We start from the raw sequence: 27067 nt of genomic DNA on the forward strand, positions 1-27067 counted from the left end.
GATAAAGATAAAACCTTTGGCCTTTGAGATATTGAAAATTCCACACTTTCTTATGGAGCTATTTTTCTTAATATCTTGTAATTATCCTTCATTTTTTATGCATGCCAATCAGAATGGTTACAGATCTTCTCAGCCTTATACCTTTAAAAAAAATGCGAAGAAGAAAAGAACAGCAATCCCACAAAAAACATTCCACGCGCAATATAATTGCACTGCTAAGTAAAAAGATTTCTGTGCACGTTAAGATACTGAATTTCTAAATAAGTAACAAGGAAAATGCAGGAGGACAAAAATAGATTTACCTCACCGCTTATTAATAAAGGATTTCTTCCTTCGTCAATTAGAACTGAGTCAACTTCATCAACTATAGCAAAATGGAATGGCTTTGGCCTGTATTACATAAAATATTACCGGTAGTTCAACAAAAATATTACCGGTAGTTCAACAAAGCTATGGTGACTAATTTCAAGTTGGTCATACTCATAACATACCATCTCATCACAAGCTGTCCATCATTTGCAGCTAGATTGTCTCGAAGATAATCAAAGCCAAGTTCCTGAAAATGACCAGTTTTGTGCTATGTCAGGAAATTATCCAGATTTGGGTATGTAGAGAAGGGGAAAGAACAGAGAATGATTCCTCAGACTATATGGGTGTTGGATAAATGATGTCACTTCATCCACAAATAATAAACATTTAGATTAATAGAAGAGCAAAAACACTACCAATTGACAAGCACTTTGAGCCTCAGTTTTATCAACTAATCAGTCAACTGAGTCTTCGTGAAGAATAAATGAAAGAATACAAAGACATACATACAGAAAAAGAGTCCACAAAAGGGAGGCAAACTACAAAAGAAAATGGCCCCAATAAAGAGAAATAAGACCTAGCAGATAATTAAAAAGGGTTTTGAACAAAAGCCCATAAGGACATTAATTAAGATAAATACTTACTGAGTTATTTGTGTATGTGATATCACATCTGTAGTTGGATCTCCTCTCTTTGGCCGTCATCCCCCTCTGCTTATTCAATTAAAAATACACCAATATATAATAAACTTTTCCTCTCAAAAATGAAAAGAATATTAAGACGTAACATAACTGCAATGCATGTATTTCAAATATTAAATCGGTCCTACATTTTACAAAATTACGAAATATCTTGTAAACGTCACCACATAAATAACAGCAACAACAACAAAAAAAAAACTGTTAATCACCTGTATTAAACCCACTGATAAACCTAAAAAGCGATGAACGCGACCCATCCATTCAGCATCACGTTGAGCCAGATAGTCATTCACAGTTACCACTAGAAAAAGGAGGTATTATTAGAGTTTGATCAAAAAAAGAACACATGCATACACTTCCTTTCAAATTCTGAGAGCGAGCCACTTGTAAATTACAACAAAACCAACTCTATGAGCCATACAGTCTAGGAACTAATAAAAAGAAGTAACTTTGTACAGTACAGGTACCTTTAACAACAAGTGTTGGCACAATTTCTAAATATCAGGTGACACTCAAAGAAATGCTTCAATGTTTAGTAGAATTTGATCAAAGTTCCTGTTGTAATTCATCCTAATGTTCTTAAGGGCGTTCTCCAACTCCTAGTATCTTTACTCTTTAGCTTCACCATCGACAACAAACAAAGGCCTCCAAGGATCAAGTAAGTCAGCAGGTCTCGAGAAGCCGATAAATGTTAGCAATAGAGAAACTGAAATTTTTGTCTCATGGCCAGTACCGAGTGGTAATGGCGGCGACGCTGCTCTACAAGGAAATGGAATAGAGGAGCACCCACAATGGAGGAGATCATTCAAAAGGAAAACCATCTATCTCATTAGGCATTTTTATACGATGTTTACTCAGAAATGTGCAGATACGGAAAGTTGGTAAATGTATTAAATGTTTTTCATGATTACGTTTGTCTCAACAACCTTATTTTTTATAAGAAAACAATTTCCTTCATGTGAAGGAAATCACAAGAAGAGTCTCAATTCCAAGGAAATTACCAAAGGCTTTTCCATACGGATACAAGATCTTTAAGCTAGAATTACAAAAGGGGAAATAATTTGTACCAAGTGACTCAGTGAGAGCTAAAGAGGTAGCGTGTTCACCAAGCGAGGGCTATAAGATCATGCTTTGTCTCAACAAACGTGATTTGCTCCTAAATAGTAGGGTAGTATGACTTTACGAGGAACAATCTTAGGATTTAGATGTGTACAATTTGACCACTAACCTTCATCTTCCCTTTCCCTCCGTTTCTTAGCTAACATTTGTTGACAGAATATCACATCCAATTACTACAAGTTGACTTCAATTCATTTGCTATAAGCCATGATCATATTCACACGCAAAAGTAAAATTTGAAGTCCTACCATGAACACCTTCACCCGTCAGGGCATTGAGATATGCAGCCAACGTAGAAACCAACGTTTTCCCTTCACCAGTTTTCATTTCCGCTATTGAACCATCATGGAGCACTGCTCCACCAATAATCTATAGTAAACATACACAAACCCACACATAATAACCACCACCATTTCAATCCAACGAAAAATAATTCTACCTCCAAATTACCTGAACTACAGATTATTAGAGCGGAAAGAAACAGATACCTGTACATCAAAGTGGCGCATTCCAAGCTTTCGTGTTGCAGCTTCACGGACCACAGCAAATGCCTCTGACGGGATTAAAAGTAGAAGAATAAGCAAATGGATTGTCACAAATAAGATAAATTAGATTATAAGATTCAAAATTTAGATAGTTGATTATAGAATGCTTCAACCAGATTGGATGTCTGCCAAAGTCTCTCCCTGTCTAAGCCTTCTCCTAAACTCCGAAGTCTTTGCAGTGAGCTGGATATTGAAAAATTCATTTCATTTCGTGTTTGGGATGTAGAGTTAAACGAACATCAAAAACTACTACAGACAAGAGAATGACAAGTTAATTCCATGAACCTGCTCATCGGTAAGGCTCTGCATTTGCGGCTCAAAATCATTAACGGAGTCGACAAGACGATAGTAATCACGAACAACCCAATAATTCATGCTCGTTAAATCACTCCAAGTCTTTCGAACAGACCCAAAACTCTCCTAAACCAACAACCGTAATATACAGAGTAAATATTCAAACAGAAGAATTGCAGCCAGGAAGAAAACGGACAGACAAGTAAGTTCGCAGAACACAAACTTTCAAGGACGCGGCAACGGGAGTGGCAGTGGCCGCTGATGAGGAAGTGACAATTGAACGGTGTCTCCGGAGACGATAAGGCAACAACGACGACGTTTGGAAGGAAACGGGACTGACAAAGCCAACGGTGAGCTGCAGAGACGGCAGCAAGGAAGGGGGCTTCGGAAATGCACGAGCGGTGGCCATGAAGGTTAACCCAATGGTCTTGCCGGCGAACCCCTTTTAAAACGAACACAGACAAACTAAAAAATGGCGGGGATTAGGCAGCCGCCGGCAGTAAAATTCGGAACGAGAGAAAGGCTGCGGCGGCGGCGGTGAAGTCTACGGTCACCGTGAAGAGGAATTTGTGATTTTTGCTGTGATGTTGGGCTTTATTATGTGCTCTATAAAACAGTTGGCCCAAACTACAAATAGTCAAGGGAGAGTTGCAAATGTAGTAATTATATTCAAAATAATAAAATATATAGCAACATTTTAAAAAAAATTGCAAATATAGCAAAATCTATCAATGATATGAGTCTATTATCGATAGACTATGTAGCAAATGTTGGTCTATCACTGATAAATCATAAGAGTCTATCAACGATAGAAGTCTATCACCGATAGATTTTGCTATATCTACAATTTTTTTAAAATATTACTACATACTTAATAATTATTCTAAAAATTGCTACTTATTCTAATTACCCAATTAAATTTTGAAAATATCCAAAATGTATAATTTTTTACGTTTTTAGTACCATTTTATCATTACTTAATATATTTCAAATCTGAATTTAAGATTTAACTATTTTCTTAATTATATAAATTATAATTTCTTTATTTATAATCTGTATTAATATTAAATGATTAAATAAATCATAAAACTTTTTCTTGTATAAATGTCATTCATTTATAATCAAATTAAATATTTTTTTTAATATGGTAATATTATTCAATAATATATTTCTTAATTATTTCATTATTCAAAATTTCCTATGTCGTCTTCTCCTTTTTTCTTCTAATTTGTTGCTTACCAAACGTCATCTTCTGCTCACGTTTTCTTCTTTCTTCTTCCAATTTGTCGAAAATTCTTCACCCCCGAAAGTCTTCCACAAATTCAATATATTTTTTCCACCGTCGGATATTTCATTTAACGCCAGATATTTCATTCACCACTGGATCTTTCATCTACCGTCGAAAATCCTCTACCGCTAGTATCTCTAAATTATATCACTGTTCAGAAACTTTTCAGAGCTTCACCGGCGTTCAGGTATTAGATGAACCCATCCGCCTTCATTCCTCCCTTGTTTTGTACTTCATTAAATCATAGTATTCCGATAACATTTTACTTGCAATTCTCTGAGATGTATTTTAGATTTATAAGTTCTGATACGTTTTTGTAGTTATTTATCGTAAATGTGTATTGAAATTTATACCCGTTCATATTAACAAAGTACATACATTCGTCCTGATTGACAACTTCGAAGTATATTTAATTTGATATATACCCCTTATTATTTTCAATAATACATATATTTTGTTATATAGTTATACTTTCATATGTTTTACAGGATGGTCAGAATTACAGTATACTTCGATGGGTTTTTCAATGAATCACACAATTACGTTAGTTTTAGTGTGTCCGAGATTACAGTTAATGAACATATGTGCTATAAAGATTTATACAGTAGCCTTAGATCCATGTTAGGCAGTATTATTGATATGAACAATATGATATATACCTTTGCCTAGGTCCTATAGAATGTATTAAGAAAAATTTGGCTATGACGAATGATAATGATGTTAAATGGGTTTACCATATAATTACGTCAAATGTTGAGCGTCATATTGCCCTTATTGTTCATTATGTTGGTCCTTTATCTATTTGTTTGGGTTCATCGTCGTCGAGTTCTTTTCAAACTCAAATTCATGATGATAGGGGTAGATTTTTTGAAAACATAAATATGTCTAAGGTAGATTCCAATTTTGCACTAAAAGTCCAAGACATGTTTTCAACTAAATCTTTGTTCAAAAAGTGTGTACAAGTCATTGCTCTTAGAGATAATTTTCAGTATGTTACTATGAAATCGAACAAGGAAGTTATGATTTTGCAATGTGCCATTGAAAACTGCAAATGGTCCTTGCGTGCTTCTTGTTCTATTTATGGAAATAGGTCAATATGGGTTCTTACTAGGTTTGATTCAGAACGTACATGTTCAGTAGATTTTCCATTAATGGATCATAGACAAGCCACATTTACTGTTATCAAGGACCTAATTAAGAACAAAATTTCTTTAGCTGGTTCTAAATTGTCAACTCCCAAAGATATAGTTCATTTCATTTGTGGTGAACATGGTTTAAGTATATTTTACCAAAAAGCATGGCGTGCTCGTGGGGCTGCGTTGGATGATATTCGCGGATCTCCTGAGGACTCTTACAAGATGTTACCTAGATTTGCATACATATTGGAACTCAACAACCCAGGTATATTAACAATATAGTACTTAAGTATATTGTTATACATTTTTTCTTATATGTTCTTATTTTTTTATGTTTATAGATTCTGTTATTGAATACAAAGTTGATGTCGGTGGTAGATTTCTTTACTTCTTCATGACATTATCTGCTTCCATTTCTGGTTGTCAACATTGTCGTCTCGTCATTTCTATTAATGGAACTAGTCTAAAGAATAAGTACGATGGTACTTTGTTATCTGCTTCAACACCTGATTCCAATGATCATATCTTTCCACTAGCTTTTTGTGTTGTGGATTCTGAGAATGATTCCTTATGGACTTGGTTTTGCAACCAATTAAAGAGAATTATAGGTGAGCGGAATGATGTTGTCATAATATCTGATAGGCATAGAAGTATATGCAAAGCTATAGAGGTAGTATTTTCCAACATTTTACATTGCATCTGCCTTGTTCATTTACTTTAGAATCTCAAGTTGAAGTATAAGAGAATAGTGGATACCGTCTTTCATTCATGTGGGAAGACATTTAATATTGTAGACTTCGAACATAAAATGCGTTTGTTGGAATCTTCTGCTCCTGGTATACGTGAGAAGCTTGAATCCATTGGTTTTGCTAAGTGGTCTCGTGCCTACTCACCACGTATGAGATATAATGTCATGACCACTAATATATCCGAGAGTTTGAATTTTGCTATGTTGAAGGCTAGGGAGTTACCAATATGTTCAATGCTTAAGGTTTTGCGAATGATGTTGCAAAGATGGTTTTTTGAAAGAAGAAATGAAGCTGATTGTCAAGTGACTGATTTTACGAAAACTATTGAAGGTATATTAAGGGAACATATTGAACTTAGTCGATCAATGAATGTATGATCATTTTAACAATTATTACTTATGTTTAATATACATCTTCATATCTCATATATATAGTATATACGACTCTTATATTTTTCCGTTGTAGGTTAATCCGGTTAATAACATGAAATATCAGGTTATAGATAGAACATCCCAATATATTATTTACTTACCTACGAAGGTTTGTAGTTGTAGGATGTGGGATATATTGGAAATACTTTGTGCGCATGCATGTGCTGTTTTCACCATGAAACATTTATCAATTAAGTTATATGTCTCCCCCATTTACTTGAATAGCACTTTGAGTTCAATATATAGAGTATCAGATTAAATATTGTACATTTCTGTTTAATTTAAATTAAAAAGTTAAATATAATGATATACACTATTTTATTTGATATATACCATCTCATTAGAAAAGTGTATTATCAAATTGCTTACAATTTCAAAAACTATAAAAACGTAGGTACATAACAAATTTCTACTGTGTAAATTAGAAAGAAAATAACAATATCCAAATTACTTCATTCTAAAATACAAATCTGTTCTTTTAGTTCAAGATAACAAAAACAGAAGCAAATAACACATTCTTCTAAAGACCTTAGGAGAGTAATTTAAAGCTTGGTGCTTCAAATCCTTAAACATTGAACTATATCCTTTCCTTTTTTGGCTCTGCAAAGTCAAATTTCGTTATGAATGGCGATCTCAATATCCGTGAAGGTAAAGTCCCTCTCCTCATGCTTTTCCTGACTGCTTGTTGATAAGCATGTTATTCCATTCATTAATTATTTAGGTACATTTTCAATATGATGCCGTATATATTATTAATACTAGAAATATACATACATTAATTGAAGCAGTCCTAACAGGTACATGTCTTTGAGCAGGTATTTTTCCCAACTTTCTCTTTTACATTAACCATATAATGTTTAAATTTACAATATAACTATATATATATATTGAAATATATTAATATTAATCGCTTAATTACTTACCTTCATTTTTATTGCTTCTTTCTCAATTTTTTCTACTTCATTCAGTAGAGCAGTACTGTATATGTCATCATCAAACAATTCATTTTGTCCTCCCTGTTAATATTCATAATTAGTATGTAATATACTATATAAATTACAAATATAAATTACCTCTTCTACATTTTTTTTCATTGTTTCCATCTTGTTCATTATTATAGTTAGTTTGGAAAAATATACGTCCATATAAATTTAACACATGAATGAATAGAATATGTACCTGCTAATTAGTAACATCCCTCTGAACTTCATGTTCAACATTCTCATTGTGTGTATCCCCTTCACCTTCATCATTATTGTCATATCTTGGTATGTTATCATTATTTTCCACTGTTTGATTTACCTTTTCTTTCAACGTATCCTTGAGACTTTTGACCTCCTTAATTAGCTTGTCCAATTTATTGTTTAAACATTCATTGTTGGCCAGAATGAGTTCTTGAAATTTCAGGAAGTAATCAGGAAATTTCTCATTGGATGTCTCACCTTGTCGTGAGGTTTCACCTCTCTCAAATGTAACATTAGTTTCCTCCCTCATTACATTTTCATGGAATGTTCTTCTTTCCACGAAATCTTCCTTAAACATTGCCTCAAATTTGAATTGTTCCAGAAATCACAGTCATATATGTGGGTATAATATTATCGATATGTATAAAATATAAAGTTGCAAAATCAAACCTTATCATTATCGAAGACCTTCTCAGCCAAATCTTTCCATTTCGGATGGTTGTCTACAACCCAATTCAACATGCAAATCTTATTATCATCAACTTTTTGTGCACAGAATATTGATGGTCCGGTCAAGATTGGGATGCACTCGTAGACCTATACTAGTAAGGAGTAAGCAAATCTAGCAATGCCAATAGCTAGGGCAGTAGGGTTTTTTTATATGGTATGCAAATTTGGCAATAGTTCCTTCGAAAATGAACCACAACTCATCGTTCTTCGTCAATGTACATTGACGTCTGATTATGTGGTATAGTAGTTAGCTTTGGAATTTGGTGAATTTTATGTCTAGAAAATTTCCAAAAGTTGTTTTCCGAAACATTTCTAGTTCCCTATTGTTCAATTTTTTATAATATTTCTAATTACAACATGCATTACTGAATATAATTTGTACACATATATTTTTTTTTACATTTTTTCGACATTACATTCACAGTAAAATGGTCCTTATATACCTCCTTTGTTTTCTCTTAATAATCGAAACAAAATAACTTACCTGAACTGTAAAATTATTATGAAGGGGATGTTGCAAGGAAAATGACCGAATATTTAATTTCTGCTGAAGGTTGAGTTCTTGAAAACCCTAAACAAGTTTTCAAGCTCTATCGCTGCACACGAAATACATTTTCATATATACCCCATTTAGTTCACAATAAACAGACGGAAAAAATTATTTACCGGAATGGAAGAATGCGGCAGAACACTCACTGGAATCGACGAACACTGCGGAAGTGATGAAACCCTAATGATTTGTTGCAGAATAACGCCGAGGAAGAGGATGTGTAATGCCTTTCGTGGTTCAAAAATGCCTCAATATACAGCATTAACGATACACTTTCCTATTTGATTTTTTTTATTCGTTAATAATTAAATATGGGTATTATAGTAATATGGGCTAGACTTTTATGTAAAATATTGGCCCACTTAGTACTTCAGTGTAATATATAACCAATTTAGGCCCATTGTGTAAAACATAGGCCTAAATAGGCTATTTGAGTAAAACCCCTACTATCATCTTGAAAAATATCTATTGCACTCTTTGGTATGTTTGGGGAGGGGTTATGGGAATATCCCTCCTTTGTTCTTAAATTTTTACAACTCTATTAATTTTGTGTCGGTGATATTTTATAAATATTAAAAAAAATATACAATTTTACTTTTAGTTCTTAAAAAAAATATTAAAATTTTAGATTTAGCTATAGTTTTTTTAACTCGATATTGTATTTTAAAATATTAGTAGATGGTGGACAATAAAATTTAAAAAAAGAAACTTATAAAAATTAATTTTTTAAGATTATATTTTAGAAAAAAATAGAAAGTAAAAGATTTAGACGATTTCGTACAAATAATCATTTGGTTTTTATTTTTGTTTTTTTAATAAAAAATTTAACTTATGAATATTTTTTTATTAACTAGTTATCTACTTTACAAATATTCTAAAAAATTAAATTGAAATTTGAAAAAAAATATATATGGTTTTTAAAAAATTGTTATTACTTTTTACTATTGTTTACCGAATAAAACTTTGAGAAACTACAAGAAAAAATCAAAAAGTTGTTTTCACAAATATTATAAAAAAATAAGCATTAAATTTAATAGATATTATAAAAATTTATAAAAATAATTTTAATAAAAAATAAAAAAACAGAAAGCTATCGAATGAGACGTACGAAAAAACTAAAGACCTAAAAGATTTTTTTTTTGCTGCTTTATGATATGATTTATTAAAATAAATATATTAAATTTGTTCATTTAATGTACAATAAACAAAAAATCATAACGTTACTATCATAATTTCTCCAAACAAATATTATTATATCACTATGTATCATAATTCTTTTCCTAAATACATATTATCATAAATTAGTTTTATCATAACCTTTATCCCTCATAACTCTACCCTTTTACCAAACGTCCTTTTGTGTAATTAGAAGGTCTAACAAAAATAATAGTAAAATAGAAAGTTTACTTTGAATAAATAGCAAATTTTAATATAAATCGATAAAATAGCAAAATCATTAAAAAAAAAAGTTTTAAATGCCCCTAATCTAGTGAAAAAACTATTATCTCAAATAGAATTATTTCAAAAATCACATACACCCCATAATTCACTCAAACTTAAAAAAACAATAATTACGACTATTCCATAATTTTTCTCTATCAACACAGTTGAATAACCCACAAAAATTTTAAAAGCTATATTCATCTTCTTCTTCTTTTTCCACTGTTTTTTTTCTTGCAGCAGCTTTCATCCTTCATGGGTGTTGGTTCCTTCACTGTCAGTTAGGTTTTTTCGGTGTTGGTTTATTTCACTCATTGGCGGTGTTCGCGTTGGTTTATGACGTTACAGATCACCGACGGTGTTCGGTGGCTGGTTTCCTTCACTGGCACTGGTTTCCTTCTTCAGATCATCGATTTTCATAGTTCCTTTTCCCATTTCAATCTTTTTTTTTTTTTTTTTGCTATCTTCTATCTCCCTTAATCTGAACTCAATCCAATTGTTCCTGTTTTCTTATTTTGCCGAAATGTAACATGAAATTATGGATCTATTTATGCAGATTTTTTTAATTTCAACTCTTCTTCATTTTGGTTGATCCTTTTCCCTTTGTCTTGATAAAATATGAGTGAAAAGTCCAATTTAGTCTTGAATGAAATTTTCCTCTCTTTCACACAACAAACTCACTCTCTTCTCCCACTTGCTATATTCTTCCTCTTTCTTCTCTCTAGCCTCCTTCAAACTCTTTTTCTCTTAAATTTTTTTTATTTTAATTATTAAAAAACATTTTTGAAATAAGGGTATATTAATTTTCTACTCTTATAACATTTTTGTTTTAAGTTTCCATCAACTTTTTTTTCCACCTAGTTTTTGATTCTCTTTTTAAACATGTTATAAATGTAAACACGTAATAAGTTGGATTGTTTTTTACTTTTTATAGTTAGATAAGATATTTTTTTAACCGTGTTATATTAACTTATCTAGTTGAATTTGGATATAATTTGTTGTACACTTCAACATTTATATATATTTTTTGCTTCATCTTTTTTGTTTAAATTTTAGAACAAAACATTTAGGTCTATGATTATTTTATTTTATTTTATCTGTTTATGTGAAATTAAATATAGGTGTGTACCCGAACCTTGATTTACTTACTTATTTATTTAATCATTTATTAAACGTATTCTTTCAAACTTACTCCTAATCTTTCTTGCCACTTTTGATCAAGTTGTGTTATTTGGTAAATATTAATTTAGTTTGTTTTTTTTTGCTAATATGCTACTGAAGTTTTTTATGGAGGAATTCTTTAAAGTCGATTTTTTTAACTGAGCTTATGATTTCTTAACTAATATGGAAAAAATTAGCATGATTTTACACATCATGGGGACTACTATTTTTTTTACCTTGCAAACATCTCACGAGTTTTAAACTTGAAAATACCCAATTTCAAAGCATTTCTATACTTATTTTAAGTGATTTTACACATATTTTATAGAGCCTTTAGGTACTATTTTTTTTATCTCGCAACTTCCAAACTTAAAATGATCAATCCTAAACCAATTATAGGTGATCTAGGAAGATTTTGCATATGGTTTAAGGAGCTTTTAGCCACTATTTGTATCTTACAAACATCTAGCAAACATTCTGCAAACACCTCGCAACTTCTAAACTTCAAATATCTAACCCAATAATCAATTATATACTTGTTTTATGTGATTTAGGGTGATTCTACTCATTGATTAAATATGTGACTAATATTTATGATATGACTGACATGTGTGGATGTCGTTATGGATTACTAGCAGTTGCCTCATACTTGTAGCGATGTGTCCTTCTGCAGTTCTGTCTCCTTTGGGATTCATCAGCTATTGTGTTTCCTTCAAGTTATTGTGTTTCCTTCAAGATCACAAGTTTGGAATGTGCGAGATGTGTGAAAGATATGTGTGAGATATGTGCGAGATATGTACGAGATGTTTGCAAGATAATACATATGTATCTAAAAGGCTTCCTAAACATGCATAAAAGCACTCCATAGGACTTAAGAGAGGTAGAAATTCGATGTTGGAACACATAGTAAAAGTTTGAAATGTGTGAGATATGTACGAGATATATGCGAGATATGTGCGAGATATATGTAAGATGTGTGCGAGATGTGTGTGATATAATACATATGTACCTAAAAGGCTTCCTAAACATGCGTAAAAGCACTCCATAGGACTTAAAGATGTAGAAATTTGATTTTGGAACACGTAGTAAAAGTTTAGAATGTGCGAGATTTGTGCAAGATGTGTGCAAGATATGTGCAAGATGTGTGCAAGATGTGTGCAAGATATGTGCAAGATGTGTGCAAGATGTGTGCGAGATAATACATGTGTACCTAAAAGGCTTCCTAAACACGTATAGCACTCTAAAGAACTTAAGAGATGTAGAAATTTGATTTTTGTTCATGATTGTGTACCAAGATCTTTTATATTTGGTACACGATCTTGAACCAAAAACACTTTTAAAAAAACAATACAAGATTTATGATTGAATGAAAATAAATATCATGATTTCAAAAAAATATAAATGAAAAATGGCAGAAACAAAGAAGAAAGAAGATGGAAAGGAAAAGAAAATTGCAGAAGAAGAGAAGAAAGAATATTGAAAGGAAGAACAAACCTTGAATATTAAAAAAAAATAACTGGCTTCATAGGTTTTTCAATTTTGTTACACAAATCGTAAATATTTTAATATTTTGTTATATTTATGAAAATTAACCATAAAACTAGATGTTTTATTCTAAAATTTAAAACGAATGGATGATTTAGAAATATATATAAATGTTGAATTGTATAACAAATCATATCCAAATTCAACTATATAAGTTAATGTAGTATAGTTAAAAAAAATATCTTATCTAACTATAAAAAATAAAAAAACAATCTAACTTATTACTTGTTTAAATTTTTGACATGTTTAAAAAAGGAATCGAAAATAAGAGGAAAAAATTGGTGGAAACTTTAAACAAAAATGTTATAAGAGTAAAAAATTAATATAAATTTATTTTAAAATATTTTTTAATAATTAAAGTGAACAATTTTTCAAGAGAAATAAAGTTCGGGAGATGTTAGAGAGAAGTTAGAGGGAGAAGATAACAGGTGGGAGAAGAGAATGAATTTGTTGTTTGAAAGAGAAAGGGGAAATTTCATTCAAGGGTAAATTGGAATTTTTACTCATATTTTATCCTAAAAGTCTATTTTCTCCCGATCAATCCTAAAATTCCACACACCCTTAAAAGATTGACTATATTTGGCAATTTCCCAAGATTTTAAAAGAAACTTCCCAAAAAATTGATTTTGTTTAATTAAGAAAAAAATAAATAATAAAACAAATTAAATATATTCAAATTTACAGTTTCCTTATATTTTACAAACAAATATTTTCATGTAGTTAATGAAATATATTTATTTAGTAATCATACAAATATTTTTAAGGAGCTCAATGAAATATTTTGGATTAAATCAAATTTATTAATTTTTTTGTTAATAAATAAATAAATTTAGAGTAACAAAATAAATTAAAGCTAATAAAATATTTTCTATATCAAACTAAACTGTTGTTATTAAAAAATATTACAACTAATAGATTACAATTTCAAATTTCAAATTAATTAGTGTTCACGTTTGAAATTAAGGAATCTAATCTAAAATATAATTTCATATTGTCATTAAAAATATATACTATGTATTATTTAATAATAATTACCGATATTATTAATAAATTGTTTAAATTATAACAAAACTCAAAATCTTGTGGATATATTTGCCATTATTATAAGGAGGTTGTTGCAATCTTGTCCGGCAACAAAATAATACATTTAGTTAATATTTATCAAATTTGAATGTTGTTTGCAAAATACATTGTCACGCTATTTCTAATATCCTGTCAGCTATTCAAATACACTATATTTAGAATATGAATCATCCTATACCTAGGGTAATGATACTGTATCTTGATGACCAAATTTTTTTACGTTTTTGTGTGTCCCAAATATGTTGTTTATAACATCATTCATACTAGACATGTACTGTGTTTAAGAATTCTTAATTCTATTACTTATTATAAAGCGTGGTTAGTTAAAATGGTAGATATCATATATAGAGTAGTGTGAATAATTGTGAGTATGTCTAAGTATTCGCTAGCATGTCTCAAGGTATTCAAATAATATTTATGTATTATAACATACTTAAATTGCTAGTCATTGCTATGGTACCCTTATACATAAAGAAATAAATTGTATGCAAAAAAATATCATACTTGATTATAAAAATTTACATTGGGTAAATACACTGCAATATATCTATGGTTGCATAAAATGAATCTTGGCACTAAATATGATAACATAAGTCTTCAAATTTTGATTATGGAAATAATTAAACATGACTAAACAAAGTTGAATTTAGTACCAGCAAACAACACTAGCATAACTCGAATTTGTTAAATTTAGAAAATACCAATTAGCGTATCTTTAAAGAGTGATTTGTGAGGGTGCCTAAATATTCACTAGCATCTTTCAAAGTATTTAAAATGAGAACAATGTATTGTAATATATTTAAATCATAAGTTATTTCGAAGGTGCCACTATATATAAATAAATATAATATAAATGAAATATACCATACATGAAAACAACAATTTTCATAATGAAAATATAATCTAAGGTAACTATGATTACATATAACATAAAATGAATCTTGTCCCTAAACGAGAACATAAGTCGTCAAATTCCAATTATTAAAACATATAAAAATTTAATTGCAAACTAAAGAGGATTAAATTTAATACTAATAACTTACAATAGGATAACTCACAAAGTAGTTATATTTCCATGTTTATCTCTTAGATAACAATTTTATGAATAATATTTAAGAGTCTATCAGTGATAGAATCTTATAGTTTATAAGTGATAGATTAATGTTTGCAACATGGTATATTAGTGGTAGACTTCTATCATTGATAAACTTGGACAAATTTTACTATATTTGTAATTTTTTAAATATGTTACAATATATTTAATCATTTTAAATATAATTGTTATATTTGTAAATTTCAACTATCCCTGAGCTTTTTTGTATATACTAGTGTTCTACTGTGTCCATTTAAACGTGTATTCGTGTAGTACGTTATAGCTAAACTATGACCATTTTGATAAGCAAATCAATCTTGACCATTTTGATTATAACGTTACGTCTATTTTCATTCAATTATGTTTAAAAATCAAATAAATAAGATATGATCGTCCCAACAAAAAAACTCATGCAAATCTTTATAAATAAATAAAAAGAAATAGAGGAAGATAAGCAATTTGAAAATGTACTTAAGCCTAATAATAAATCTACTACCTATTTCATTTTTCACATTTTTCTTAATCTATAATCTACGTTATTTTTCTATTTAAAAAATTCTTATATACATGTGAAAATTATGTAGAAAAAATTATTATAAATTATTATCACAAACACTTGGTGGATTTGGTCACCCACCATGCATATAAAATAATTATTTTTTAAAAAAATAAAAACTTCCCCATTACACTAATTTTTAATTTTACTTTAATTTGAATTTCATACATACACATGCAATTAATTATTATCTCTACTTATTATACTCTTCTTTTTTATTTTATTTTTTTTGTTTGTTACTTTGTTGTTGTACCTAAGATCATTTTATAATCAATTTAAATATTTGAATAGATCACTAATGAAATATAGCACTTTGTAATCATGTGTTCCTTAATAGGGAATTGAGGGCTAACTCTTACCAAAATGTATAACAAACTTTTGCTAAAAAACGTCAGCTATAATTTATTAACCCATTGGAACTTTCTATAAGTATTATTTTAGTTTCTCAATATTCAAAATGTTGTACACATACATATCAGTATATATATTCGGTTGCAAGAACAACAAAAACAATAATAAGACATTCCCTACTTATGTTACTTTAGTTAGCTCTTGGATATGCTGGGTGTATTGTTTTCTATTCATCTATCTCTCTTTTTGTCTAGATATTTATACTTTCTTGTTTGGACTAAAATAATCTACACTTCAAATACATACTATTATAATTCAAACAAAAATAATTTATATCCCAAATACGCATTACTAAAATCGATAATAGTCACAAATAACCCACTCACCCTACTTTATGATCTTTTTACATTATACCCTCTATTAATATTATTATGCAAACAACTAAATAAAGTATTATTTTATATAGAAGTTTTATATTGTTTCAAATATTATTGACTAGAGGTTGAGGATGAACAAGTTTATATCGTTCATATACATTTTTAGTTATTGTAATTTGATTATCATTCCATTAATTTTAGTCTTTATATGTTCGATTATAGTTTATAATTTTAATAAATCTTAAGACTAATCTTTTATGGTTAGTTCATTGTTGATTTTTTTAAAGGGAGAATATAATTACTCTATTAACATTTCCTATATAGATTTTTACAAAATTATTGTTATTTTTATTTTTGCTTAACAAATTTCAATAAAGAAAGAAGATATTTTGTAGGTCGAAATCTAAAATATATTGGAATTACAAGAATTAAACCCACAAGAATTTTTATGAATATTAAAATATTTATAAAATATAACACAAAATCTAAATAAGTTATAGAGGATCGATGAATTTTGTTATGTTTTGTAAATAGTTTTAATATTTTGTTATCTTTTAAAAATAGCTCGAATAAATATATACAAAATAAAATGAAATCAAAACTGGAAAGGCCAATCTAGACATTTTAACTAAAATTTCATGTTGAGAAATTTTCCTTACATCATGCAAAATAAATAGATAAACAAAATACAATATTTGTCCAAATTTGTATATCAAATTATTCTACCAATAATTGTTCTATTCTCTAATTTAAATATTGCATTTATATATCATTTAATGATCCATTGCAAATTAATGATATCCAAAATTAATAACTAGAAAGTAATTGCTTGGGACATCCTCTTGTATCCACCTAATTTTATACTATTTTTTTTTATTATACTTTAAAATATTAATTGTAGCAATGGTTAAGATATTTTATTTATTTATTTTGTTAAAAAAAGAAAAAGGTAAAATCTTTTTGTAATAATATGAAATCTTATGTTTTTTTATTCTTTTTATTAAAATGAAAAATAAAGTCATTAATGAGAATATCTATTATTTAAAAAAATTCAAATCATTTTTGACTTATCACTTTAGGAAAAAAGCAAATTAATTTATTTATACAAAATCTCTTTTGATTTATCATATTAGGAAAAGCAAAATAATTTATTTTATACAAAAAAGAATTAATACCATATTTGATTTATCTTTATCACTTTAGAAAAAAAGCAAAAAATTTATTTTGGACAAAATCTTTCAATATCATATTTTTACTATTCTAGAAAAAAGATAATTAATAAAATTACATAATATCTAATTTGATTTTATACTTATTAAATTTTTTTAATTTGTGACACACCTCGGGTCTATAAATAGGATCATTTGTCATTTGGGAAGGGAAAGAAAAAATAGCTTTAGAGAAAATCTCTACGAAAAAAGAATTGTTTTAGAGAAATTTTGTAGAGAGAATCTGTGTGAAATTTTTGAAGAAACATATTTCTCCACAAAAGGGTGGAGGCAACCTTGCCGCCCGCCACACTCGGTTCATTTTTTTCTTTTATTTTTAATTTATTCATTTAAGTTTAGTTTTTTAAAATTTTAAATTTTATTTATAATTTTTAAAATTATTATTATTATTATTGTTATTATATATATATTTCTTTTCTTTTTCTTTTAGGTGGCGCACCCTTCTGTTTCTTTTTCTTTTTTTTTTTTTATAATTTATTTATTGTTTAATTTGGTTTATAATTTTATTATTATTATTTATTATTAATAAATATTATTTTTAGAATAACCTTCTGTTTGTTTTTTTATTTTTTATATATAGCTTTTATTTATTTAGTTTTTCATATTTATGATTTTTAACTTTTTGTTATTTTTATTTTTATTATCATTATTATTATTTCATTTCATAATTTTTTTATTTTTTAATTTACTATCATTCTTATGTTCACTTCTCTTCACTTATTTATTTTTTTTACATATTTATTTATTTAGTATTTGATTTAGTTCTTTTTTCATTTTTTCTCTTATTTTATTTATCGTTATTATGTTTCTTTTCTTTTCCTTTTCTTTTAACTTATTTTTTTATTACTATCGTTATATTTAGTATATGCATGCATTAATATAATAAATTATTTGCCTAATTTATTGTGTGGTATATTTGTTATTTTTATTTGACTTTCATTAAAAATTTCTTAAAATTTTTAAAATACTTTTAACCATACTTGTCTGCAATTTTGAATTTTTTTTTCAATTTTCTCTTTAAATCATTTAGAATTTTTTTCTTTTGCTTTAAAATTATTTCTTTTAAACTCAAAATTATATATATATATATATATATATATATATATATATTTCATAAGGTTTCCTAATCTACTTTTTTTTATAATATCTCATGTCGATTTCACTAAAAAAATCCAATGATGGAATCTAGAAATTTCTGGGAATCCGTTATTTCTAGATCCTTAGGGTGAGGGATCAATATCTTTGGGAGTCTGAGATTTGATCCCAAGAGAAAATATATTTAATCAATGTTTAAAAAAAAACTTTATTCGAAATAAGACATAGTTCTTTAAAAAAAATGAATTTTATTCAAGACATTAAATTTGGCCACCGTTTTCTAAAACGGGTGTTACAGGGTGCTAGCACCTTCTCCGTACACAAATGACTCCTGAACTCAACTCTATTTTTTTCGTAGTCCAGTTTTTATTTTGTTTAAAATGATTTACTTTATTTTTGTGTCCAATCACACCGTAAAAAAAGATTGGTGGTGACTCATTTTTTTTTTTCGTTTTTAAAATTAAACCCTTTTTAAGGACGTTGGCCGCTCCGCATCGTCTCGGGAACGTGACGACACCTCTTTTATCCAATTCTCTATTATCAGTTTTCTTTTTAACTAAATATCATTTTCATACATTTGTTTGAATTGAGTTATTCTACTTTTTAAAGTTTTAATTTGTACTTCATTTACTTTATTTTTTCAAAACTTAAATTTAATTATTCGAGTTATCATAGTCTATAATTATACCCTGTTATGGTTATTGAGTTATAATAATCCGTATTTGAAGATGTAAATTATTTTAATATATAAGTTAAAGTTGTTTGTGTTTAAAGTATAAACTATTTTTATTTGGATAGAAAAATAGGAAATAAGGAAAAGAAGAAAAGGGAAGATGAAAGAATAGTGAACAAAGAGTAATAACATAGGAAAGAGAAATATAAAATAGTATATATGGTATTAACCATAGATACACATTGCTACTATATATAATTGGTGTTCAAATATTAAGTAAACTATAATAACTTGCTTTACCAACTAAGAGTGGCTAAGTGGGCAATCGAAACCCACTCCAACTCTGTCAAGTTGCTGAGTGTGCAATAATAACATACTCTACTCCACTAACTTTTAGTTGGTGTCCAAACTGTCCGTAAATACTATATTGAAATGAAATAAAGTAAAGCATGTTAGATTTAAATATAATATTATTATTAGTGTGACCCATATGCATTATATGTTATTTTATCTCTTTCGGATCTATTATTTTATCAGGTTCATTAGATAAAAAGATAATATCTTAATTAAACACCATGATGGGTGATGTTTATAAATAGAAGCTTATTGATTAATCCCCTTACTGTCTCATTCAAGTAGTTCACTCTTCCCATCAAGAAAACTAATTAAGTTGGGAGGCCAAATGAGAGAAACACAATCCCTTATAAAGACCATTCGTGGGTCAAAGGTATGTGATTCTCTAACTAAGTTTAATTTGTGAAAATCATGTAATTTAAAGATCTTGACATTTATTGTTTTACATAATATTATAGTTTTCTTGTGTAATCATGAAACTAAAAATTTACAATGTGGTATCAATGCGTTGATTGAGAACTTATAATTTTCCATTGATGTGTAAGGTTTAAATTCATGTTCCTGCAGAAAAATAATTTTGTTTTTTTCTTTAATAGATGAATAACTCTACTAGATAAGAAAAGATTAACAAAATATTAATAGTAAATAAATAAATAAATGGAAAGGTATATAGGAAATCACTGAAACCTTGTTTGTTTAAGTTTTCTTTGGTTGATTTTTCATGGACCAAGCCTTCTGATGTGATTGCTTTTATTCATTAATTTATTATTATTTTTCATATCGAAGAATCCAAGTGGAGTTCAAAATTGATCTAGTTGGTTTAAATATATTATTCTTAGATTTTCAAAATTTGTGCAATTACTTTATAAAGTCATCATCATAGAAAGGTTATTATGATGATCACATAAATTAGGTATCAATTATATTTTATGTGTCATGGATATATAATGATAATGATATAAAGTATGATTTAAAGCATCACTTATTATTGTGATTTAAATTACACCGTTTAGGTTGAATGAGAGTTTTGATAAAATTATTTGCAATATTAATATTTTTGCACAATTTAGGATTAAAACCACTCGAGAATTATATTATTTGATATCTATATGTTAGGAATAACTTGTTTGTCACTAAAGTTGGCCAAATTAGTAAGTCTTATAGATATATTCCATTGATATTGTTTTGCAAATTAAGGAAATAATTATTTGTGATTATTTTAATATGATGCCTATATTATGAATAGTTTGTTAATCACCAAAGTGGCAAAATTGGTAAATCCTTAGACATCAAATCAAAGTTGATTCAATTACTCATGTTCATTTGATGCTAATGAATGAGATGATATTATGAAACACTAATGATTTGTCATTAGTGTATTGATTTTCATTATTATAAAACATTTAATTTGTCTAAAGGTAAGTAGTAGTTTTATAATTTTGAATCTTATTCTGGTTAATTGAGGTGTTTGGTTAGATATTATTAGTATATCCAAAGATACTAATTTATCTAATTTGAGCATTTAAGTTATCAATTATATGAAACTAAATCTAGCATCAGTTAAGTATAAATATTGTACATTGTTATGCTTTCCAAAGAACTTCAATGTATAAGTTAATGATTATTTAATATTATCTGAATCCATGTCATATCTTTAAGTTTATTTCTCAAAGCAATAATGTATAAACCTATTTATTTTGTAATTGTGGCATTTGGTCCTATTTCTATTTATTCACATGCTACATCTATAATCAAGTTTAATGGACTCAATTTCTCTAATTAGTATGAACAAATCTCATCTTGGAGTTTTGGATCTTGATCTGACACTCTTAAGTGAGAAACCTGCTGCACTTACTTCTGCTAGCAATGACGAGGATAGATATTTCTATAAAGCTTGGGAAGATCAAATAGATTGAACCTAATGTTTATACAAATGACTGTAGCAAACAATATAAATTCCACAATTACAATATTGAAAATACCAAGAATTTTATAAAATTTATGGATAATATGATGAGAAAGCCCATTGTTTTGACCCTTTTACTAAATTCCTAGAAAGTCATGGTATATGTGTTCAATACACAATACAAGAAACACCACAACAAAATGGTGTTCCAGAAAGGCGTAATCCTATGTTATTGAATATGGTTAGAAGCATGTTAATTAATTCGTCTTTACATGTGTCCTTGTGGATGTATGCATTAAGAACCGCTCAATACTTTATTAAACAGGGTTCCTAATAAGTCAATTCCAAAAACACCTTTTGAACTGTGGACATTAAGAAAACCTAGTTTAAGACATCTACATGTTTGAGGTTGTTAAGCGGAAGTAAAAATTTATAATCCACACTAAAAGAAACTAGATTAAAGAACAACCAGTAGTTTCTCATTAGTTATCTAGAAAAATCAAAAGGGTATAGATTTTATTGTCCTAACTATAGTATGTGAATAGTTGAAATTTTACAAAACTTCATCAAGAAGTCGACCTCTCGTTTCTTTTTACTAATCATTTTATCCATTGTAGCTATAACACACGTTAAGCATTCCAAAAGTGTAATAGTAAGGGCCCATTTGGTATTTTGCTTTTGAAAATTGAAGTTTATAGACACTAGTTCCACCTCTAAATTTTCTTTCTTTTTTGTCTACATTTTACCAATAGTTTATAAAAACCAAGCAAAATTTCGAGAAAAAGAAAGTAGCTCTTAAAATCTCGTTTTTGTTTGTGAAATTTGGCTAAAAATTTAACTATTGTACTTAAGAAATATACAAATGATCATTCACAATAGAAAGAAAATAGGCTTAATTTTAAAAAACAATGAAATGGTTACTAAACGGAGCCTAAAATTCCTTAATCTCTTCTTTCTTCTTCTGTTTTTTTCCCTATTTTAAGTTAGCATTAAACCTCCATGCTTCTTTACAATAAACAACAACCAGTCTCAAGGTAGAAAATTAGCATGCCGAGGTACCTATTACATAAACATGATATTCAAGTCTTACATTGATATAACACATTTTCTCCAACAAATAAGTCTCTACCACGAAATATAACTTATTTTCATATTTTATCAATGATAGACATTACATTGATTGATAGACATTGCATTGATAGAATTTTAACAATGTTTATTAATAACATTAATAGAATCTGAAATTTTGTTATATTTTACAAACATCGTTAGGAATTTTTTCCTTCACAATCATTCTCTTTTATATTCAATCATAAATAGAGTTTCTTTTAATAATAATAAATAATTAAAAAAAAAGAAGAAGCATGAACCAAAGCTTGGACTATGTTATTTTAAATGAAAGGGAAAACGTCACCTATTCCATAATTTTTTATTGGAGCATCGATGAAAATACTTAGGTACTTCTCAGACACCACCTATTTTCATGCAACCCATTAAATTGTTCGATCAATTTTTTCATATGGCAAAATCTTTTTATCTATTTTATGAAATATTTTAATTATATATGTATTTGATATGAATGAGAAGAATATGACACACAAAGACGGGTGCACCTAAGTAATTTTCCGTCCCCCAGATGAAAATTTGTACATGTGGCCTAAAATAATTAAGAAGCACAAATGAAATATTGATATTTTTTAAAAAAAAACCAATGAAAAATGTTATTATGCTTTTATCATCGTTGCATAAAATTACCACTTTAATCTTGAATGTATTCTTCTAATCTTTTTTCAACCTCTTTTTCCAATTTGTTTGTTCTTCTTATTTTTCATTTTTTCTTCTCCTTTTTTCAATTTTTTTTTTCATTTCCTCTCCTTTTTTCACTTTTTATTTTTTCGTGTCTTTTTTCGTAATTTCTTCTCTGTTTTTTCTACGTGTCTACTCTTTCTTTTTGTTCTTTTCTCCTTTTTATTTTTATTTCTTTAAGTATTGAATATTGATTGACAAGCATATATAACACAAATAAAACATAAAGCATCAAGTATTGAGCATGAACATCGAGTATCAAATAGTGAGTATCTAGTATAGAGTATCGATTATTTAATATATAACATAAAACATCAGGTATCGAGCATTGAACATCGTGTATTATACATCACGCGATATTCTCAACTGCAAACACACAGATGGTTTTCATAGACGAATCGTAAATTCACAAAACGTAAAACATGATACCAATTTTACATCCATTTTTCTAACAAGGGCCATTTTTTGACCTCCAAATAAAGACCATGTGTAGAAATCAACCGTGCTCCATATGGTGCTCAAAGTAGAGAAAAATTTACACGCACCTATTGACTGACTCATGGTTGAGCTGTAGCTACTAATCCTTTTCCCACGGTGGCAATGGCAATACACTATACAGTACACATTAAGCATCCAATCAAATGTCACACAGAAATTCTTCCATCTCTCTTCATTCTTTTTTTTTTTCACTTCTAATTCCAAGTTAACATTAAATTAATTTAATGAGCTCTGACAAATTTAACAAAATTAGTTTGATAAATTAGGTCCATAGCACACCACTTTTAAATTTGCAAAAATGACAAAATTCAAGCTCAACACACATTTGAAAAATGAAAATTACAAATCTACCCACTAGAATTATCAACATTTTCACGCATCACTTAATGTGTTGTTGATACACATCATTGGTTTGATACACTTGATATATTGTTGATACATTTGTTAAACTTTGAAAATACACTTAATCAATTAAGGACATTTGATGCACTAAGCATGATACATTACATTATGGATACACTTGATTAAGTTTACTACACTTAATAAGTTTGATACATTTAATACATAACTGATAAACATTTTATACTTTCACCGATATGCTCGACAGATTTAATACACTTGATGTAGTTTATATGTTTGATACCCTTGATGTACTGTTGATATATTTTTTTTATATCTACCGATACGCTCGATTGATTAAAATACAGTTGATACACTTTTGAGATTCTGATGATACACTTAATATACTTCACTAGTACATTTTGATGCATATTATATGTTTGCTACACTAAGTTACATCATTCATATATCTAATAATACTACATTGAATTGCATAAAATTTGAAAAAATGGAAATCATATAGTAAGTATATCAACTAACTAATACATATAATATAAGTACATCACAACACTAATATACAAAAATGATACAAAGTTGGAGAAAAATAATGATTGGAGCCTTAAAAAGTGGAAGAAGAAATATGAGATGATTAGGACATTCAAAACGAGAAAAGAAATAAGTTATTGAATAGTAGTTTGAGAATAATAAAATATTTAAGATGAAATTTATTTTAAAAAGTGAGAATGTTGTTATGTTTGAAAGCAACCATTTGAAAGAAGTTTCAAGAAAGAACTTAGATTTAACAAAAAAAAAATGGTGATCGAAAATCTAGATAAAAGATGGTGGAAGAAAAGAAGAATGAGATAAAAATGCCGAAAACAGAGATCGAAGGAACGATAGTTTTTTATTATTTTTTAGAGAACCTATAGAAAACCAACCAAGAAAAAAATATTTGAGAAAAACAAACATTTTTTATTATTAGATTAATTTTTCATTATGAATTTACAAATATGCTATAGAGGTTTACAAAAAAGAAGAAGAGAAAGTGGAAAATGAAGCAACAAAGTGAGATGATCAATAAAGAGAAAAGAATGCATTGAGCATTTGAGTAATAAAAATTTTAAAATAGAAAATATCTTCAAAATATTTTAGAGATTAAAATTTGATATATTTACAAAATTTAAAAAATATGTGTCATAATTGATAAAACTTATTATCATGTTATTATCCAATACAATTTTCCTAAATAAAATCCTCCATTTTTATCTTTTTAACATTAAAAAATAAATATACACAAATCTACAATCCACCATCCTCCTAATTCTACAAGAACATGAACAACCCATCAAAAGAATTTCAAATCTCTTTCCCCAATAAAATTAATTCCTACCCCTTTCAACCAACATGTCTCACAAATCCCCCATTTCCAATCTCTTCTTCTTCATTTTCCTCCTCTGCTTAATCACCTTATCCGCCGCCAGTAAACACCACTCTCGCCGCCCCTGCCACCACCTAGTCTTCTACTTCCACGACATCATTTTCAACGGACACAACGCAAAGAACGCAACCTCAGCCATTGTCGGAGCTCCAGCATGGGGAAACTTGACGACTCTAGCCGGGCAGAATCACTTCGGTAATGTGGTGGTGTTCGACGATCCCATTACACTTGACAACAACCTCCACTCGCCGCCGGTGGGACGAGCGCAGGGATTCTATTTTTACGACAAGAAGGAAATCTTCACGGCGTGGCTTGGGTTTTCGTTTGTGTTTAACTCGACGGAGCATAAAGGGAGTTTGAACTTTGCGGGAGCGGATCCGGCGTTGGAAAAGACGAGAGACATTTGGGTGATCGGAGGGACGGGGGATTTCTTCATGGCGAGGGGAATTGCGACTCTGTCGACTGATTCGTTTGAAGGGAACGATTATTTTAGGCTTCGGACGGATATTAAATTGTATGAATGTTGGTGATTTTTATTTTTCTTTCTTTGCTAAGTCGTTTTCAAAATGCTGTTTTCTTCAAAATCCGAACATGTTTGCTTTTTATATTTGATGAAAAAGAAAATGTAATGCAATAAATTGTTGGTTGAGCCTTTAATTTCTCACTTTTATATTTCAATTATTTCCTACTCATAATTTGTTTAAAGAGAGATGATGAGATTGACCTTCAAAGATTATTGGAAGGTCCAATGTTCAAGTCAATTACAAGCAATCCTTAAAACACAAATCAAATGCATAGCACCAGACTACTTACTTTGTTCTTGCCTCTTACTAAATTTTCATATTCATTCGATTATCCACGTCGACCTTTAGGATTTGCACCCTCCTCAACACCAGGTTCGGCCTCGCCGTGGCCGAGAGCAATCCTTCTGGTATGTGGCCGAGGGCCATCTCTTCTGCCTTGTTGTAGTTGTGGTTTGAGCTTGGGTCTCTTCTTTTTGTCTTTGTCATTGCCTTGTACGATTTTGCCTTATGATATAGATTTATCCCCAACAATTAATCTGTCATATATTTATTCATTAATTTCCAAGCCGTCAACAAGGCGCTCAATATATTTAGTTTTCAATTCTATCGTGTTATGTTTAGATTTGGGACCGTTGTTGGCAAGAGTCTACGCTCTAGAGGGAACGGTTGGAAGAACTGGTAGCCACGAACGTGGCAATAGTTCAACGGACTCTGTTGCCCATATTGAGGAGCGTGTCCAAGAAGCTAGATAGCTCTAAAAAAGATAGCTCTCAAAAGACACTG

General features: G+C 28.9%; 2 protein-coding genes across 4 annotated transcripts in view; one reads left to right on the forward strand and one right to left on the reverse strand.

Moving 5' to 3' along the window:
• The window catches only part of LOC103493129 (protein translocase subunit SECA2, chloroplastic), a 44684-nt gene that overhangs the window by 12740 nt on the left and 4877 nt on the right, over positions 1-27067 (reverse strand). Inside the window, exons 1-9 of one of the 3 annotated variants that reach the window (XM_008453764.3) lie at positions 3192-3561; positions 2960-3094; positions 2788-2857; positions 2618-2682; positions 2378-2498; positions 1220-1311; positions 954-1019; positions 492-556; positions 303-390 (exon numbers count right to left, since the gene is read on the reverse strand). In XM_008453764.3, coding sequence (XP_008451986.2) covers positions 303-390; positions 492-556; positions 954-1019; positions 1220-1311; positions 2378-2498; positions 2618-2682; positions 2788-2857; positions 2960-3094; positions 3192-3377 — 888 coding nt within the window. In that variant the 5' untranslated portion in view covers positions 3378-3561. Of the gene's footprint in view, positions 1-302; positions 391-491; positions 557-953; positions 1020-1219; positions 1312-1477; positions 2332-2377; positions 2499-2617; positions 2683-2787; positions 2858-2959; positions 3095-3191; positions 3562-27067 lie in introns of those variants that run through there. The other 2 variants (XM_051087137.1, XM_008453767.3) reach the window with 2 other exon arrangements.
• Positions 25710-26290, forward strand: LOC103493268 (dirigent protein-like). Its single transcript, XM_008453941.3, has one exon. The coding sequence runs from the start codon at positions 25727-25729 to the stop codon at positions 26288-26290; it is 564 nt and encodes a 187-aa protein (XP_008452163.2). The 5' UTR covers positions 25710-25726.

This window comes from Cucumis melo, chromosome 7, assembly GCF_025177605.1.
Source record: "Cucumis melo cultivar AY chromosome 7, USDA_Cmelo_AY_1.0, whole genome shotgun sequence".
In the NCBI taxonomy this organism is placed as follows: domain Eukaryota; kingdom Viridiplantae; phylum Streptophyta; class Magnoliopsida; order Cucurbitales; family Cucurbitaceae; genus Cucumis; species Cucumis melo.